Source organism: Electrophorus electricus, chromosome 1, assembly GCF_013358815.1.
Source record: "Electrophorus electricus isolate fEleEle1 chromosome 1, fEleEle1.pri, whole genome shotgun sequence".
Lineage (NCBI taxonomy): Eukaryota > Metazoa > Chordata > Actinopteri > Gymnotiformes > Gymnotidae > Electrophorus > Electrophorus electricus.
This window is the reverse complement of record NC_049535.1, coordinates 1,711,179-1,731,656: the sequence shown is the minus strand read 5'-3', so window position 1 is coordinate 1,731,656 and position 20,478 is coordinate 1,711,179. Positions and strand designations below refer to the sequence as shown.

Sequence of the window (20,478 nt, the reverse complement as noted above, 5' to 3'; positions counted from 1 at the left end):
GAGACAATCATGCCAAACACGCACCCGCCGGACACCCGCCGCCTAGTGAGCCATTTCAACATTGGCAAATAGATTTTGTAGAACTAACACGAGCCAAAGGGAAGAGGTACATATGTGTGTTTAGTAAGTGGGTGGAGGCCTTCCCAACAGGGAAACAAGATAGTGATGCAGTAGCAAAAGCGCTACTGAGAGAAATAATTCCCAGATGGGGTTTGCCACAACGAGTGTCCAGTGACAATGGGACACCCTTCTTACATGAAGGGCTAAAGTCTCTGACTAAATACCTAGGGGTGGATATGAGAAACCACTGCAGTTACCACCCTGCTAGTGCAGGGGCAGTAGAACGGGCAAATGGTACCATTAAAGGGGGTCTAGCTAAATTAATGCAGGAAACGGGCATGAATTGGGTAAACTGCCTTCCCCTCGTCCTGTGGCAATGTCAAACCAGGTCGCAGGCACGAACAGGCTTATCAGCTTTTGAGAGAGTGTTTGGACGGCCTCCCAACACGGGGATAGGTCCGCCTGACTGGGATACTAACCTGATCAATGAATCGCTTTTGCAGTATTGTGTGTCTCTGCACAAATCTCTTTTCCATGTGTCTAAGCAGGTGAAGGCAGTCCTTCCTGAGGTGACGGACAATCCCCTCCATACACATCAGCCAGGCAATTGGGTGCTGATTAAGGACTTCAGGAGGAAGCGGTGGAGCCAACCCAGGTGGAGAGGACCATTCCAAGTACTACTGACGACACAAAACCGCATGGCCTTGGACATGCTCCTCGCTAAGGAAGGGGGAGTGTGCTCGATGATAGGCGACCATTGTTGCACGTACATACCGCCCAGTGATGCACCTGGAGGTAATATCTCCATGCCCTTGGACCACATGAGTAAGATTGCTGACCAACTTCGTGCTGAAGAAGCCGGAGTGAGACCTTGGGACTGGAAACAGGGAACTCTATTCTCAATGTGGAAAAGTATTGTAATTATGATTCTCCCATCCATTTTACTACTTGCCTTGATTATATGTTGTGGACCCTTGTTATGTCAATGTATGCTTAATACTATTCGCATGAATATGGATACCAGATACCAATTTATTCAGGTCACTAAAGAGGACCTGGATGAGGATAACACCCTGTACCTGCACACTGTATTCTCTGATAATTAACAAATGATTGTATAAGAATCAAAGGGGGGAAATGTGATGGAAAATGTTACGAAACTATGTATTATGTGATTCATATATAATCATGCTGATCCTTCTGTTGCCAAATGAATAATGTTGTCTGCACATTTGTATCCGCCTGTTGCTGATTAAGTTGAACATGCATCAGGAACTGTTAACATCAAGGTCAACTTGACACACAACCCACACTGTTTGGAGTCAGTTTGGGTTGGTTTGTGGAAAAAACCAAGCCGAGAGCTGATTGGCTTATAGCCACAGCAACAAAGGAAAGAAAAGATGCTTAAGAAAAGATGATTGGTTAAAGACAGCACAGGAGTAGTATAACTAGCCACGGTTTTGTATACTCGGGGCTCCCTACCTGAGGAGAGCCAAACATTTATTTTATTCTTTTTCTTATTAAATTACTCTCTTAATCACGTCTGACTTGCTGTTTGTTCAAAATTCCACAACAGCGCCCAGCCCAAGCTCCCTCAGGACAGTCCTGTCCGCCCAGGTGAAACTGTTGCCTAGCATTGTTTACATATTCCTTCTTTGTTGTCCTGCTGTAACTCTGGCGTCCTTCAGGTAGCACACATCAAGCAAAAACAGTGCAAACTGGTGAATCCACGGTGTCACATTTTCAGAAAGGTGGGCAAGGATCTTCCCCCACAGTTCATCTGTTATCAGTAAGGACGTTCAATATGTTGACTTGTTTAGATTAAAATATCACATCATGTCAGAGGTGCGTGTATAATGGCGTACATGATTATCATGGTGAGAAAACCCTATTCTAACATACCAAAGTCAAATTTTTAATAAAGCACTTTTTACAACACACATCACAAAGCAGCTTTACAAATACATGGGTCCAGATAGCAGTGCAAGTCCGGCTCCTAAAGAAGCTCTGCACAGTAGCTGAGCAATCGGAGTCCTCCCATCTCGGAGCTTAACCTCAGAACGCTTCAGAACATATGGCAGCAATAAAAGACCAGCCATCCATCACACGCCACTTCAAAACAAAACGTCAAATTGCCACGTGTACGTATACATCTCTGAAGTTTACCCGAGGACGTTTCCTCTTCTGTTTATCTACTGAGCTACTCCAGATCTGAGACCTTTCAGTTTCTTTATCTGTTTAGCAAACCTGTGCAATAAAAAAGTACTTAAAACATACTTTAAAATGTACTTTATAAATAATTCTAATGAATAGTAAATTCATAATATTTTCTGTACATGAAATTCAAATAGTGTAGCCAGTGACTGATGATGTTTACTATTAACTAGCACTGATGTTAGAGGCTATTCACATGTACACAGGAGATGGTGAGAGTTGGAACAGCCCACAGCACCAGGTTTTACCTGCTCAGTAGAGCAACCTGCTCAACATTCACTGGTTGGTCTACACATTCACTGGTCTGTGCCACTTCCAACAGAACTGGCACTCTTCATAAAACAGAACAGTTTGGTAGGCTGTTGAAGTCAGTTACTCAACACAATCAATCACGAGTGTCTAGAACATGGATGTCTGAGAGCTCCTCAGGGTCACTCCTGTCTCATCCCAGCAAGGAAATTTATCACAGAAAAGGTTTAACCATGACTTTGCGATACCATGTCATGCTGGCCTGGTTGTACTGTGGGACATCTTAGGGTTGACTCGCAGAGATCGCTTTCATTTCCTCGACAGTATTTGACTACTTCCGCTGTCGTTGTCGTCGTCTCCACACTGCATCAAGCTCCAGGAGTGGAACAGCAAGTAAAAAACGAGCCTGTTTTGCCTCCCAAGATGACAAGGAACACAAAACAGACTGACATCTTCTTTGTTTTAACATCATCTCTGAGTTAGGGTTTTCTTCTGTGGGCTGGTTGTACATGATTATACAGCTGAAAACCCAGCAGAGTGTCTGCATGTCCATTTAACTCCGCCGTTCATAAACCTACACGAGGAGTCCTTCGAGCTGTACTCAGACAAACATTTGCTTTGCCCCATCTGTGTGTGAGTAAACATGTTTTGAGCATTTTGGCATCTAGCATGCATCAGGCTGAAGCGTTAGAACAGGCACTTGAATTAATTATACAATCCATCTTCCCACAACAAGCCACATCGTGCATTGATTCAGAAGACGACTCATCGTATTCAGACATGTCGAGAGCTCCGAACCGTTGTATAGGTGCTGAGTGAGCTGACCTCCATGTCTCACCGTGTGTGGTACACACGGTGGGGTCTCTGCGGTGCTGTCCTGATAGCATTCCCAGACCTCAGGTGATTTATGGCTGCTATTCCATTTCCTCTGCTCTCGTGTTATTGGACAGTGCACAAGGCCCCCTGGAGACTCTGAGCTCCAACTCCTCGTTGGCCTCGACCCCTTCACTGCAATCTGGTAATAAACGTTTGACAGACACAGAGAATGAAGGCAATTTAATGTTCTTTAATTATGGCATTTGCTGTAATTATACACTTAACGACTTCATAAGTAAATATACTTATATAGTAACATGCAATAAGTATATAAGTAAATATGCTTATTGCATGTTACTATACATAATATATACATAAAGTTTTTTCCATTATTCATATCAGTTCATAAGAGACTCTGCCATTTGAAAGCTAATGCCAAGAATGATGGCCTGTGTTAAATTAAACTAATTGGACTAATTCAGTCCCTATCCATATCACAGAAGTGGCTGATGCAGAGCACCACTTGCCAAAGTGCTGGATTGCTTTGGCAGCTGCGCTGAAAGTGATGCATATCTCTTCTGAGGTGCTGCTTTAGTCCACTAGCACTCTGTGATGGATAACACTGAGGCCAAACCACCCCAGGAGAGCTTCAGAACAGCCTGTGCATTCTGACAAGAACCCTAGAAATCATGGGGCCACTGTTTCACACAAACACCTAACGCTGTCTGTCTATTTACCTTTCGCAGAATATACACATCATTATAACATGTGCCTGTGTGCTGTGCGATGCTGTTGTGTACTGCCTGTGATCCAGAGATGGTGACTCAGAATGTGAGAAGAAGCCTCTGAACTTCCATTAACCCTCATCCTCCTCCATCTGCTCATCTACACTTCCACCTTCCCAGGTCCTGTATAGCCTCTCCTCCAACTCTCCTTGATCCACTGTCATCTTCCACCATCTGTCCTGGTCACTTAACAATGTTCTCTTCTTACTCATTCTTTTCCATGAAATGGCTCCTCCCAGATAGCAGACATTGACCAAACACCCCCAACTAGCCCTGCAATCAGTGCTGAAAGTGGAAAAACAAACGAGTTCGAAACTTACATAATCTGACGTGTTAATTTATCATTTTAATTTATATCAGCAGTCTGGACTTTGTTTTGGTGTTGGTGCCATGGCTCCTTGCTCCAGCACACTCTGGGGAGGCGTACCCCCTCATTTCCCTCTGTGCTGGACGTCCTGCAAACAGATGCTAATCCAACTTTCACCCCCCACCCAGCATCTGACTCTAATCCACCCCATCTTTTGGGATATGCATCCCCCCCACCCTCCTTTACATGAAGCATCTGCCCTGCTGGTTATTCATCACACGGCCTACTGCTGACGTGCAAGGCCAATGAGTAGCCTCGTGCCACAGACGGTCCCGTTGTTTATTTTACGCAGCTCTGGGTTTCTGAAACACAGACAAAAAGAGAAAGAAAAAAAAAAGTTTCCAGTGTAAAACGCAGTGAATGCTGAACCGAGAGAGAGAAGGCAGTTGTGATTAACAGAAACATATGAGTCACTTGGCACATGTGCTGAGATGTCATGAGCACGGTCCAAAAAGAACAATCAAATTGTGTTTGCCTTAATGAGCATCTGGGCCTTAGTTTTCTGCTGCCTGAACACGGCTGTCTGAGATTTGGGCTGAACCAACAAGCAGGGCATTCTGAGTGCAAAAAAAATAAAACAGGAGGTCATTCAACTGAGCAGAACCTTCAGCAGGGCTTGTGTAATCTGAGAATCACACGATACCCTTCTATCGACGGCCAGAAGGTCCCTCAAGCCCCATTGAGTAGCATGCTTCACAACGCATGCAGGCCACAAGAATCCCAGTTAAGCAGCAGCACAGAATAGCACTGCCACCATCGTGGAGACAGAGATGCACGCAGAGGGAACGCTGTGCAGAAGAACGTGAGGAAATGCCCACAGCAGCTTGGTGACCCATTAACTTCAGTCTGAACACAAGCTGCTGACAGCAGGCAGGGCTGTGTGAAGGTCATCTCTCACCCGATGGCCCTGTACTATACTTCTGCCAGTCACTTCCAGCCTGGGGACACACACTAAAAATGAGATGCATGGGGGCGGGGTTATACCCTGCCAATCACTTCCATCTTGGGGACACATGCTGATAATGAGATGTAAAGGGAGCGGGATTATAATTAGGAAGGTGCGTAGAGGAAGTCAGACAGCTTAGCTTTTTGCAAACTGGATCTAAAACCTGTGATGTTATGGCTCCCATTAAATTCACCAAAGCATGTTCATTACCTCTCAAGAAAACCGCGCGTTATCTTCTATACTTCCGTTATTAGGATGGTGAAGACAGGGAACCACTGAAGACATCCAGATCAAACAGATATAGGACCATAGCACATTCGGCTATGTATCCGAGTACCAAAATAAAAGCACGCCTCTAACAGTGGCCCGTAGGACACCCTGCCTCTACACACAGGTTCTGCATCAATCAGAAACCAATTTGTCATTACAACAGGAATAGTCCCATTACCACTTCTTCTTCTGGTTCTCACAGCCATGAAACTTTAAAGTTCTCCACAGGATCTCCGGATAGTGGCGCTTTCATAAACACAGATGTGCAGCAAGGCAGAAATCCTTTGGCTTTATGGATCCCCGAGGTTTTGTTTGGTATATTAGATAACTTTCCTGCCACCGCGGATCATTTGGTCTTGCTCTCTCTCCTGCGTGTGAGATCAGGAAGAAAAGCCCACTGAGGCCAAACTGTACACATAAAATCAGCAGTAACATTCTCAAGAGGTTCTAAGCCTGATTTACATAGCGCTTTGTTTTATAGAGCTCATCAGCACCTACAGACATGTGCTGCTGTGTTACTGAGATCACTCACGCCACCAAATCCTGCTTTGGCTTCATTTAAATCTTTGTTCATGTGTTTGTTTGTTTGTTTGATCCAAGACCCCATTTACACCAAAGTCCTTAGCCAAGTCCTTAGCTTAATCCCATGATTTAGTGTGTGACATGGCAAGACTTTGCAACCTCTGAACCCAGAACAGTGTCAGCCATGTATTTGAAACTCCTTGTGAATCTCAAGATAAAGTATCAGATAATGAGCCAAGATAATGTCAGCTTCGTGTTGTTTCTTAGGTTTTGTTTCGTTTTGTGGCCAAAGAGTTTCTAGCGGATAAATGATTGAGGTCTGAAGTACTGTTGGAGCTTTTTAAGGTTTAATCTCAAATAAATGAACATTTAAGTTGCAGCTTTTCTTTTTAGATGTGATGAAATTTTAATGAAGGAAATATGGAACAAAAAGACAAAACATTATCTTTTTTTAAAAATATCCACAGCTATTAAAAAAAAAAAAAGATTTCAAAATATTTACACAAAACTGTCAAAAACTGTACAAAAAAATAGATTTCTCTAAAAACCCCATGTAAGTAAACCTAACAGTATAGCAAGACTGAGGTAGCCCTGGAAGAGAGAGAGTGAGTCAGGGAGAGACAGAAAAAGAGGGAGAGAAAGCAAGAGAGAGAGAGAGAGAGAGAGAGAGAGAGAGAGAGAGAGCGAGAGAGCGAGAGAGAGCGAGAGAGAGCGCAAAAGTAGCAAGAGCTTTATAAGTGGTAGTTAAATTATGCTGTTGCATGGCCCTAATGAGAGACAGAAGGCAACATTTACAAAGTCACCAGAGCCCCAAATGTTTGGTTTAGATTGTAACATAGTCCATCTAAAAAAATAACATCATATTAGGGTGAGGACTTGAGACAGCCAGCGTCTCTTCATCCGCTTGCTTCTGGGGTAAGGATCTTTTTCATTACAGGGCAGTGGAAGAGTGGCTTACTGTATACAGATCCAGGTTCTGCATCAGCTATGTAGTTTCCAAATCATTCCCAAATGCATGAACCATAATCTAAACTAAACTCCTGGTGAACATGTTCTTAACAGCCATGTGTTAATGGCTTATATATGCAGTGGACATTTGACTCTCTTAGCTGGGCACCAACCCGTGTTGCATTCATAAATAATCGGTACTGTTCCAAAGAATGTGGGCTTGGTCCAACAAGGAGTTCTAATAAATAAGGAACAGCGAGGTGATGGCTTTTCTAGCTCACCCAGAGCACCACGTGCACATGTACCCTGTGGGTCCGGTTGATCTTGGGACTGAGCATTGCCTCACTGTTTTCACACCTTCACTGAAACGTCTACATGTCACTGACACTGGAAGGCTCAAAGGCATTCTGCATGCAGACTCTCTTTTGGCTGGAGGATCAGACACCCCCCAGCTCCAGGGAATCTGTCCACGGAGTCGGAGTAGCGATGGTCCCCCAGACACTAAGCAGCATGGCTCGCTGTGCTCCATTATATGAATGCAGCATGCTCATACACACAGAAACAGCGCAAAGCCAAGCTGAAATGCACAGCACAAGCACAAAATGGAAATGGCAGGGATGGGAAAAATATCACCTACAGAAAAACTGTACAAAATGATTACATACAGTGTGATCAATATACATTCCGGTGTACGAGATCAAACTATTTAAAAAAAAACACACTGAAAAAGATAAAGAAAATAGTTTGACTAATCTGATTAGGAAATGACTACATACACAAGCAGCATTCTTGTGAAATTGTCTTTTGTGCCACACTCAATGTGCTGCGTGTGGTGTCCAAACAGAAATGAAGGAATCAACAATGCAGAAATGGGAAAGTAGGTGACCCTCTCTGGTTTCAACCGGCACAGAGGGAGGACATCGGATGGATAAGTGTGGCGGCTTTTTCTTCCTGGCCTGATAGAGAGGGACGAGGTTGCCAAGGTCTGGAATGGGCTGGTGTGTTCTGCCCTTCCAGAGTGGGACCTTACGGCCCCTGGAGCACTGAGCAGAGGCCCTGCACACGCAGATGTTTCACACTCGAACAGTGAAGGCACGGAAGGAGCCTCCCTCTGTCTGGGCTTTACTAAAGAGGGCAAAATGAGAGAAAGGTCACAAAGGTCGTCTCTGGACTATAGAGGACAGCGGCTAGAGAAGAAAGTGCTATTATCATCACATTTGTGATGAAAGGAAATATCAACAGTGTGTGAGGAGGTATGAAGAAATACATGATGTTCATTTATTCCTGTTCTAGCACCTTACTGGCCAGTGCTGACTTTATAGGCTAACTGAGTAAACTCGATGCCATGTAATCAAGTTGAGTTGCTCCCTTTCACGGACTAATCACAGGGAACTCAAAGGGGGGGATGTGGAAACTCAGACTCTGTCTTATTGTTGGTGTGGTGATCCCATTCCAAGTAATCGACCTACTTCCAACAACCACTATTGGCTGTTGTGCTTGGCATGGCAGCTTTGCTGTTCATCCATCAGTGGTGTGGCCTTCAGACTGGGCCATGCTGGAGAACGGGGGGGCTTTGTCTTCAGATTGGCCTTGGTTATCGGCAGCGGAGAAACACTGAGTCAGCTCACAGAGCTTTCCACTTGCCACTAATGAGAAAGCGTGCGATTATTTTCTTGTTAATAAGGCACGGTTCATGTGAGCGGGTGCCCCTTATTCCCGAGAGATTGCTTCGTGTCAACAGCCTGACGCAGGTGACCAGAGCAGAGGCTATCCAGAGAGACCCCAGTTCAGTTTGCTGGGTCAAGATCGCTACCCAGCAGGCACCCCGAGCTGAGAGGGAGAGAATATCGGGACCCAGCGTCAGATTTCATTGGGCAGGAGCCGACCCTGCTCACACAGCACTTCGCCGTTGAAGTGCTGGCCTAGAGTAAGCAAAGAGTGTATATGTGTGGTCCATTCACCCTGAGAATGCCAACCCATTACTCAGAGACCGCTAACGTGCTACAGACACACTTGGCTCTCGGTGCAGCCCAGCCCAGGGATCTGACAAACCGGACTCCATTACTTGAGGGGAGGGGAGGCGAGAGGAGGGAAGAGAAGAGGAGAGAGGAGAGTTTCAAATACCTCTCGGACTGAATGCCATTCTTCAGACTTCCAGCATAGCTCTTCCTCTTATCCAGAGCCAAAATGTCCACAGAGCCTCCAGTGGCTTTGATCACCCCAGCGTGGATTGCTGCCCGGCAGATACTGGAGTTCTGTACACAGGGACACAAAAAGGGTTTCTGTCAGTCATGCTGCTCTCTCATTCAGTCTCTCCCAGTGCCACTGTCATCAGCAGTTCCATTACACTGGCTGAGGTTCCACTGACCTTCATGCTAGTGGTTTTATTAAATAGACACATTCAGAAGTGAACCACCAATGCTCAGACAGCCAAAGTCCTGCTCAGGAGTTTTGGTCCAACTGCCTAAGTAGCTCAAGTCAGCAGGAGGAATTAATTAGTGTAATCAAGTAAGTGACCTTACTTTTAAAACTAACTTGAACTTATACACACTACATGCAGGTGTGCACACATCTGCTAAAGGCTAAACCCATGATCTAAACATGCACACAAAAGCCCAACAGAACCACCGTGTCCCTGAATCTCAGTGCCAACTCAACAGTGATTCCAGAGGCTAAATACATGATCTCAGCCTAGGAAACCCAGACCAATGACATCACCGCACAGGATTGCAATGTAGGACCAGATCTGGGTCAATCGCCGCACCAGCCTGGCGGCCCTGCTCAGGAGCCTGAAGCAGGGATCGGCCCATTATCTCCAGCCTGGAGGAGGCGTCATTCGTCTCTGCTCCCGCCAGTCCAGAACCTTCATGCACTACGCACTGCGGGCTTTGCTGCCGCAACACCCTCCTCCAAAACACGACCACTTGAAGCACCAACGGGGTGAAACTTCCTCCACATCCAAGTGCTTACACTATATCAATACCATAGTCTTTGAGCAGACACACTAAAGTCAGGGCTCTTTCATAATGGTCACCTTCATCAAGTGCAGGTTCCAGGTCACACAGTAACGAGAATTAATGAGTTTTGCTGGAGTCCCTGGAGGGATCTCTGATCTGAGGCCAGCTGGAAGGTGCAAGATTTTTATAGTGGAATGTGAAGGCCAAGCCAAATGGCACCAAGTTCATCTGAGTGCAGGCACAGGCGTGGGGCACACGAGACGAAGATCCACAGACTTTAGGTGAGGCACCAGGAGACTAAGGATAGGAGACAGCTGTCGTGGTGATTTTTGACTGAATTAATTTCACAGACTGGATTAGATCATCAGCCACTTTACACAGCTTTACAGCTGACTCAATGATGACAAACAGCAAGAACACAAAAGCTGTCAACATGGAACTTCCAAGCTTTCAGTGCTTTATTCCAATGAAAAAGGAAAGAACCGCAGAACCGCTCAGGAAGGAAAAGGGCACAGTCTGAAAACTCGGCCAGGTGTGCGTGTGGGTGGAGCCTCAGTTCATGACTTGCTCAGCATGACCTCACCAGCCACCAACAACCTGTGGGTTTGCCTTTACCAGAACCAAGCCCACCAGAACACACTGATGAGCCACATGAGCCACGCACGATAAAACCCCCACCAGGCAGGAGGAGCAGCTACTCACATCAGCGTAGATATTGGAGCCAATCACTGGAGCCCAGTACGACGGCTCGTTCTTGCAGTTGGCTGGGCAGTCGACCCTGAAAAGGACAGGAACATGGGAACGTAAATACAGAGAAGAACACTTACAGAGCACTTCTGTTATGAACATGTGTACTGAGATGAGTGAGAATATACCAGATTTGGTCTGTGTGCGCACGCGCGTGCGTGTGTGAGAAAAGAGGGCAGTACCTGGGGCAGTGGGAGGAGGTGCTCCTGAAAGGGCAAATCTCAGCAACAGTAGTATAACAGTCTACTGATGCTACTGTGGGGGGGAAGAACGTTGTTGTCTTACACTCACACCTTCACCATACAGCCATTTCAATAACACATGCATCTAGTTCATGAGAAAATCAGATTTACTTACTATGAACTTTTGCCACCATAAATGCATTGGCAGTTTTATATTTACTGTGAAGGGAAATTACAAAAGTAATTTAGGGGTTTTTAGAGAGCGAGAGAGAGAGGTGTCAAAGACCGCTCTGTTCACAGACATCATAAAGCCACATCTGAAAACACGGCATACCTGAGGGACTCCACACCATTCTTTGTTGCTTTAACAAAGAACGGAAAGTTGTCTTGTCTTGTGATATCCACCAGACCTCCAGTGTTGTCTATGACCCCATGGTGGACTGCCGCACGGCAGATGCTTGATTGCTGTAAGAATGTAAATTTTAAAATGCATCTTCGCAAAGAAAAAAAAAAAAAAAAGAAGCTTTTTGTGAAATAGCGTTTGGACCACACACAAGCGAAAGGGAGGTGACTTTACCACATCATAGTACGACGTTCCCCAGACTTTTGCTCTGTTGTTGGCACAGTTGGCTGGGCAGTTGTATCTGAATAAACACACACACCACAGGGTCTTTCACTACGAGATCTACACAGTTCCACGCTGAACCTCCGGAAAGGTTGTCATGAAGCTCTACTGACCTGCTGCAAGTGACTCCTTTGCACTTGTCCCTCATTCTGGTCTCACACCTGATATTCTGAGCTGTAGGGAAGAGATGATACAGCAGGGGCCCAAGGTCACATGACTACAGTAAAGCCACAGACACCTTTGGTGCCACCAAACTGTATTCCAGTATTAACTCTGTACATGTATACAGGAATCTTAAGAAACATGTACCCAGGAAATTGGTGCGTGTGACCTTGGGTGAGAGGGGTTTTTTGGGCTTGCTTTTAGGCCTGGTGACGGGCTTGGCTGGGGTGGTCTGAGGCACAGGCAGCTGTGGCCTCTCAACCTCATTCATCTCTGGAGTCTCATGGCGCTCTGGGTCTCCTGTAAGCAAGTCGCAACCATGTTAATCACCTGGAGTCATCATCATCTCTCACTCACTGCCAATGTGCCACGGATCCTTAATTCACAATCATTAGAGCACGCTGAATTATGGGCAATTGTCATCTCATGAATAGATGCTTACCCTTGTAGCAGAGGTTGTCTCGGCAACCGCCTCCGTAGCTGGGCGGGCACTGGGAGCAGGGGCGTCCAGGCTGGTAAGGGGCCTCCCCGATCCAGTTACCCCTGGTGGAGGTCGCAGTGGGGTTAGCACCAGCTACAACCTAGCTCTCAACATGCCACTTGTTTTACAAGCTCTTTGTAGAAGCCCCCGCCCCCCAAAAAATATATGCTGCCAGCAATTAAATCATTAGGAAAATCTGAAAAAGTGACACACACTGTGCTATTTTTTTTTTCCTATGTCAAATTCTTTTCCAACAGATGGAACTTTGTTATGGTTTTCACCAGTGCTTAGCAAAGGATTCTTCAGCCAACAAAGAGCCTTGGATTACCCAGTCTGTTCTGATAATTAAGTAGGCAGATGACAGCCGGAGTCTTACTTGGGTGAATAGTTGCACACGAGGTAGACTGAGTTCTCCCAGATCTCACCCCACACGCTCATGCGTGGGCATATGTGGACAGCGCAGCCCACGCGACTCGTGGTGGCCCACACCAACTGCAACCAAGCAGAGGCATCCGTTCTGTTACTACAGCCATTCACACAGGCAAGCAGACAGTGATGTGGGTGGATGTGCCAATACTGTGCTGAGACACACACACACACACACACACACACACACACACACACACACACACACACACACACACACACACACACACACACACACACACACACACACACACACACACACACACACGTTTCCTGGCATTTCTTTAGCAGCTTCCTGGCTTTCTGGGACTTGGGATGCCAGGATTTCAAGCTATTTTCAGGCTACACATCGGAAAACTAAAACCAAAATATTCCCCATGGAGATGAAGATTTTCACCAAAACTCTCTCCACAGGGAGCCGTGGTCTACTGGAACTGCAACCAGAGTCGAATTCTTACGCTGAGGCAAGAAGACAGACTCGTCTGTGTGCTCATCTCCATCTGAAGGGTCTCCGCCCTCTTACTCGTGGGGTTTAGCATGCCTCTTTCACCCATAGCAGCCGTAGCTGCACTTCAAGTGTGAGCAGGTTCAGTCTCTGCGAATGTCTACAGTTCTCCTAGTGCTTTACAACATTAAAGTGGCGCTCGCATGCAGGCCTCTGGCTGTTCTGGGCAGCGAGGAGTTCATTGAGTGCACCCAGACTGCACCAGGGCTACTTGACTGTTAAATGAATGGAAGGTGCTTACTCAGGGCATTCTCCCACACTTACAGCTAAACAGTAAATCAGGCCTGCAACCAGCCCCACACAGCTAAAGGGCTAAAAAGAGTCTCTCCCTCGCTCTCTGGAATGCACTTCCTGTACTAAGGCCAGGAAGAGGCCACAGCAATGTCGGCCTTGGGATGGTGATTCAGCAACCCTTGCCCCCCCCTCCTGATCCTCACAGAAACAACTGACACTAAGAAAATAGCTGGGCAGGACCGACCCCTCCCCCCATATACACACACACACACACACACACACACACACACACACACACACACACACACAGGCTGCACCACTGTAAGGGCAGTAGGCAGGGATCCCTCGCCCTCCACATCTACAAAGGAATCCCAGTCAAATAAGTAAAATGATACAGGAGTCTGGCAATGGCTTCCAGAGACCTTGACCTAGTTTCAAATGAGAGTGTTTTCCCAAATTTACCCTGGCTGTTAAATAAAGTCTGTGAGGACTCATCACCAGTTCTCATCCTCTCTGAGTGTCTCTCTCTCTCTCTCTCCCCTTTCCTCCCTCTGCCTACTCCATGCAGTTAGACCTCTCAAAAAGACACATATCTGATACTATTGAAGAGCAGAAAAATGAAACGTCTTCACTCCTTTTTCCAAATGGGATTAATAACAATAAATTAATAACAGAGTTTATATATCCGTGTTCCTGCAGAGCCACATCGACGTTCCTGTTCTTGCTCACACTTAGCTTTCTGTTTCTCTCTGTGCTCTCTCAGATGGACACTACTAGCACATGTTTTTAAAAGGGCCCCTGGACACCTGTGTGCACACATGCTGCAGGTTAGGGTGCATGTGAGGGGAGGTCACAGTATGCCTAACACATGCTCCCTGCTGAACTGCCTGCACAAATCCAACAGGGGCACTGTCCATAGACTGAAGACAAATGACTGCTTCCTCATCTGGGATTTGTTATTCATACCATTGGTGAACGAACTCTCTCTCTCTCTCTCTCTCTCTCTCTCTCACCTGTGTGTAGTGGGTACACATGGGTCCGGAGCAGCGTTCTGGGCACCAGGGGATGCACTCGTATGGGTAAGGGTAGGTGTAGTCCTTCACCTCATCGTACCAGGCCTGGACATGGTAAGCAGGGGAGCGGTACCTGTTGGGAGGGGTACAGGATCAGTCAACAGTCGAATAGCTCCAGGACCTGGTGCGAAGCGGCAGACACGCACAAACAGCCTGCCTGGAAACAGAAAGCTTTTATTTAGACTTTAAACAGAGAGTTAGCACCCTGTCCTCGTCCTGAATTATTTCTGAAGTGTGAAGGCTGCATGTCCCCTGACCAATCAGATACACTTGCTCACTGTAAACATTGCTCTACACGACCAAAAGCTGGGGGAAGGGGAGGGGCTTTTTTGCTGGCATCAGAAGACAGAGAGCAGTGATGGGAAGGAGAGCAGAGTCCCGGAATAACACCTGCTCTAGACTTGGAGAGGTGGTGAGAGAGAGACAGACAAGACAGACAGAGAAAGATGGCTTCTGCTAATCACAAAGGGCTAGTGTGTGTAGAGGATGACATTCATTTGCACCCTACCCACAACACACACACATAGTACCCTTATAGAGGTAGTTATAGAACAGATGGTGGACCATGAGCTAAATCTGGTACAAGCCTAGGTAAATACTCACATTCACAGCCTTTGTGGTTTAAACGTAGAGTATATCAGAACATTATTAAATATTCTCCAGTCACAGTAAATGTATCTTTATGGTCATGTGGTGATCCACATGCCATATGCTGGCATCTGTATGTGTGTTTTGTACCTGCCCCAGTGCACGGCCAGGTTCTGCCCAATGGACATGAGCAGATCTTTTGGCCCATGTTCCCACTGGCACTCTTCAGCCCAGTGTGTAGCTGAGCGTTCCAATTCATCATCCCATACCTACGCAAACACACACAGAGAGAGAGAGAGAGAGAGAGAGCTGAAACATTCAGTACAATCTTACAGTGCTTTACACCTATAATAATGCAAAAACTTAAGACCAAATCATTAATTTCACCCTACTAAAGCTGCCATCATAATTTGAATGGGAATCTGGCCCAACAGAAAAACACACTATCCCAGTACAGACATCAGAGCTTGGCTCCTGTCCACTGTAAATCCTCCACAATCAGGGAAAACGAAACACATTTCTGTCTTATTTCTCCACCTGAAAGGAAAAGGGAGCAGGTTTCCACCTCATGTACACAAATACACACACACACACAGTGCTGAAGGGATCCCTGTAGCTCCTCAGTAAATTTCCAATATTTAAACATAAACACATATGCACATTTACACACACACACACACACGAGGACCAGGGTCTGCGGGGGACTCGGAACGAAGCAAACGACCACAGGCTCCCTCTACTGATCATCACCCTGTGAAACACTCACTAGGAAACACAGAGACACTGTGAAACACTCACTAGGAAACACTATCAGTTCTCCATGATTTCCTGGCACATGAGACAAGAGCAGCTCCAGTATTCTTATACTACATTAACCACAATGCCTTTCTTTGTTTTCTGAACAATGGGTCAATTGTGCTATGGTTCAGGAATAGTGGTATCCAATTTATTTATTTATTTATTTGGGGGGGGGGGGGGGGGGGGGGGGGTGCCTTAAAAGGTACACTCTGTTTTGAAAGCAACATGATAGTGACCCCATCACATCTCTGAAGGAGTGTGGTAGACTATTTAGTCCCCTTCATCTGCACAGAACAGAGCTCTAGAACTGAAAGACTTAAATTGGTCTGTTTACACTGTCACTGTTTATAAACAGGGAAACCAAAATCCTTCTATATTGCAAAGGGTTAAAAACCACTCTGTGCTCTTGAGCCTTCTGTGGCTTCAACGATACAAACACCTGCAAGAATATAAACAAAACTACGGAGCGAGGATTTAAAAGAATACCTGCTTGCCAAACAAAACACAAACACTAACCACACATCAGACTTTATAAGTCTAATTGGGCCTCTTCAGCTGTGATCCCAATGTCCTAACAAATCTCTCTCCCTCTCTCCCTCTCAGCATGGTGCTTTGTAATTAAAGTAAAGCAGGATTGTGCTGTGCTGGTAGATCTCCCTGTCCGAGTTCTCCTTCCCAATGTGCACCACCCTTGAAGATATCAGAGCTGCCCCTCGTATGTGAGCAGGGTTTCAGCACCCCCGAAAGGGCCCTGTGCAGGGCTCCCAAGGAACTGAGTTGGGTCTGTTTAGAATTCAGCGCTGCTGTTTAAAGTAGTCTAAACACAGGCTGACATAGTGACCCAGCCCTGCTCTACTGCTGGATACAGTCCACTCCATACCACATCTGGACTGGACTGGATTCAGCCTTTCTTGGGCACAGAACCCTCTCACATTAAAGGAATACTGCACAAATCCGAGGCTGACGCTAGCTCTCAACTGTCCAGTGATCCAGCAGTACCCTGACTTACCATGTACTCCATGTTGGAGGCAGTGGGATAGACGTCTCCTCTCAGTTTGTTGTGGAGAGCGAGGATCTCCTCGCGATCGGCCCACGGGATGGCCCTGCGCTGCCGTGGCGACGACCCTGGGGCGGTGGCATTGGGCTCCAGCTCGACCTGGTAGCGGCTCAGCAGGCGTTTCAGCTCCAGGGAGTCAGGCAAGAAGATGCTGGCAGCCAGCCTGGCAGCCAGCAGTAGCAACAGGACAGGAGACAGCGCTCTGCGCATGGCTGCCTGGGTGTGGTCTGGAGGGAACCTTGCAGGAGATACTCTCACGTGAAGGTCGATGGTGGATCACAGAGCTGGAAGAAGGACTGAGAGAGCAGGAGCTCTGAGTCAGGGCCATCTGTGCAATAGGCACTACAGTCACACCCTTAAGATCTCGTCTGCTCAGCCATGACAAAAAAATATATATATTACTGAGAAGGATTTGCATGCTTCATCCAGTGTGAGCATGTACTTACAAAGACAAAAATGTAATACCACCCAGCAGTAATATCCACTTTTAAAATTACATTAAATGATATTATTATAATTACATCCTGATGGCTGATAGTAACAGTTACAACCAGGAATCTTTTGCTTGTACACTTAACTCAGACATGTGTTCTCCACACACTCAAGCCATTCATTAAAAACAAAACCAACACTGTATGGCAGCCACCAGCCTGAGAAGAGCCAGACATTGCTGTGAGGAGACATTGTGCACAGCAAAGGATTTCTGCCCTGTGGAGAGGTACCGTGTTCAGCAGAGCACACAGCGAGAGAGAAAGAGGTGCCATTGTCTTCCATGCTGCCACTGCTGAAGTGCATCTGATCTCAGACCTCGCCAACGTCCCTCTAATCTCACTGATAACATTACAGCTAGAACCGCCCTCCCATCCAGAACAATAACATTGTGAACCTGCTCCAAATAACAGGCTGCTTAAACAAACAAAATCTCCGCCCCCACCATTTGTCTGTCTTCTCTGACAGAAGCGGCACAGCCCCTACAGGGATTTAATTCATGTCTACATAGGGCTTTCCTGGGGAAACTCATTCATTTTCTGCTCTGACACTGAGCTACTGGGTGACGAGGTGCCAGTTTGAATGGGCTGGGGGGGGGGGGGCATGAAGGAGTGTGTTTGAGAGTAGTGTTTGAAGGAGGTGTGTCAATCTTCTAATGTGACCCAGTCAGGCAGTGGAACTACAGCCTCTGAACAGTCCAACAGGACTTGTCCTAAATGAGACGAGCTCTCGGAGGAGCGGAGCAGAGACAGGACGGAGCCGCCCCCCCCCCCAACACTGTGCCAACACGGTCACTGTTCCAGCTACAGTATTCTGTGAAATCTGGCCATCACACCCCTTCCCTCCCTCTCTTTAAAACAAACACAAGCACAAATACTCATCTCACCAATGACCGCCAACTGGGCCCAAGGCCCCCGAATTTTATACTCTTGCGACAGATCGGGCAGGCAAAGGCCAGGCAAGTAACCTGTCCATACAGGCACTGCCAATCAGGATCCAGTGGCCCTGCCCCTGGGGCCTCTGCAGCTCTGGCCTGTACAGCACTGCTGATAGCAGGATCAGCCATCACCTTCCTGCAGCTTTCTAGGCACACAATTCTTTTTTTCACCACTAGAAACGCAAGGATTTACAAGCAAGGAAGCATTAACATGGTAATTGTTCCAGCATGTTCGTTAGCAGCATGGTGCGGGAGCTGACATCGAAATACCTGAGTGTTTTATTACACACCTACTAACCACATGGCCTACGGATTAGTGGAACACCCCCCCGTTAGTCTCTTGGAAAGTAAGCTTGGCTAAGAAAGTTGACTGGGCGCATGTAGACATCATCTGGACTCACAATCCACTTGAGCGTGAGAGCTCAGATGAACATGCTGAACATGAAAATCACACGTACAGATGCACCAAAAGGAACCACAGCAAAAAACTTAAGAACCGTAACAATGTTATAATGCAATAAACACCACTGCCAGAGGCTTTATAACATTAAAACATTTATTTAGACAGTTAAATTCCAAGTGTCAATAAATTAATGTCCATTAAGTTAAGAATGCAAACAATAAAACTTTCTTTTACCAGACTTCTTATGCAGCAGTAATTCCAAAGCTCCTAGCAGGATGAAGCCCCGAGGATCAGCAGTTTGTATTGGATGGTATTTTCCTTTTCCGTCAACAAGTTTGAGTGGCTGTGTCTGGGCTGCAGTCCTGCGCACGCACTGACTCTGCGGAGACTGCTCCGTGCCTTTTATAGAGAAGGAGACCCCGGTGAAGGAGTGGGGTAAAAAAAACAAAAACCCAGCTACTCATCCCGTTCACTCCTCCATTGGCCCTCGAGAAGGCTGTGTTCTTGGCACGCCTTGTGCTCTCTGACGAAGAGACTTCGAGATGAAAACGCAAGGGATGAAAATCTCTGTAAACCACTGAAGCACGCGGTGGGCCCAGATCCTGAAAATGCATCCATTTACGACACCAGCTGCGGAGATTTATGGCTACTATATAAAACAAGGTCATTTCATTTGAATAGATGATCGTGATACATATTAGACCCGTGAAGATGTAAGATTCAACACAAAACCAAAGTTAGCAAAAAAGATAAACACTGAATTATTATCCAGCAAAAATGCTGATCCTTCCAAGTTGCTGTGCTGATATGATCTGTGACCGTGGCCAAGTAAACACGCGATCAAATGAATTTTACTTTTAAAAGAAATCTGGTTCCCCATCACAATATCATAGTAGAGTATTACTCGATAGTCCCTGGCTAAGACAAGTGCTCGTGTGGAGTTCAGGTTTGATGGAGAAGGGCAAATCCTGCTCACAGTCACCCAGTGCGTTTCCACGTGTTGAGCAGGGAACTACAGCACCATACCCCATCCCCCCAGCCACGACGTCCATGTTCCCTTTCTACACCTTGGGGGAAAGAAGGGGGTAAACCACAGTACTCAAAGCCAAGCCCCAACACACTTCAGCCACTGGCAGGCGCATGGCAAAGAGACAGGACCCCTCAATCTAAAGATTTCTCGCTGGACTCAATATTCAGCTGTTAGCCATGACTCAAAATCTCCTTATGCACGGGGGAAAAAGGGAGACGTTCAACTCCTCAGCTCATCTCCGGAGAAACCCTGAATTAAGCCCTGCAGTTCAAACATTCAAACTCCTCTGTCCTAGCCGGCCACACCATGGAAACAGCCAGGCTTCCCAGTCGCAACACTACCCTTTCAGAAGTGTGTGTGTGTGTGGTGGGGGGTGTCCTCTTTACAAGGTGTGGACACGCAGATTCAGGGCAAGCTTTGATTCGTGTTCACACACAACAGCAGCAGTACATTACAGACTTACACAGGAGAATATTCTGTTGGTTTTGGGCCACATTCAGTGTCAACAGTGCATTTGTTGCAATAACAAAAATTTATTTCTGAGCAATCTCCACGGGTGAGGCAGGATAGGATGAATTAACCTGTAAAATTATATTCAGAGGAAAAA

At 46.5% G+C, this 20,478-nt stretch overlaps 1 protein-coding gene across 2 annotated transcripts; it reads right to left on the bottom strand.

The window, feature by feature from the left end:
- Positions 1-1,564: 1,564 nt before the first annotated feature.
- crispld2 (cysteine-rich secretory protein LCCL domain containing 2) lies at positions 1,565-19,206 on the bottom strand. Of its 2 annotated transcripts, XM_027007452.2 has the most exons (16): positions 19,076-19,206; positions 16,965-17,308; positions 15,308-15,426; positions 14,510-14,642; positions 12,708-12,823; positions 12,293-12,393; positions 11,998-12,150; positions 11,802-11,862; positions 11,641-11,707; positions 11,398-11,528; positions 11,239-11,282; positions 11,064-11,136; positions 10,837-10,912; positions 9,302-9,432; positions 4,678-4,793; positions 1,565-3,538 (listed from the first exon to the last, which is right to left on the bottom strand). In XM_027007452.2, exons 2-15 carry the CDS (start codon positions 17,220-17,222, stop codon positions 4,715-4,717), a joined length of 1,542 nt encoding a protein of 513 aa, XP_026863253.2. In that variant the 5' UTR covers positions 17,223-17,308; positions 19,076-19,206; the 3' UTR covers positions 1,565-3,538; positions 4,678-4,714. The 2 variants fall into 2 exon arrangements, with proteins under 2 accessions (XP_026863253.2, XP_026863254.2); XM_027007453.2 differs by lacking the exons at positions 1,565-3,538; positions 4,678-4,793 and adding an exon at positions 6,560-8,302.
- Positions 19,207-20,478: the final 1,272 nt, after the last annotated feature.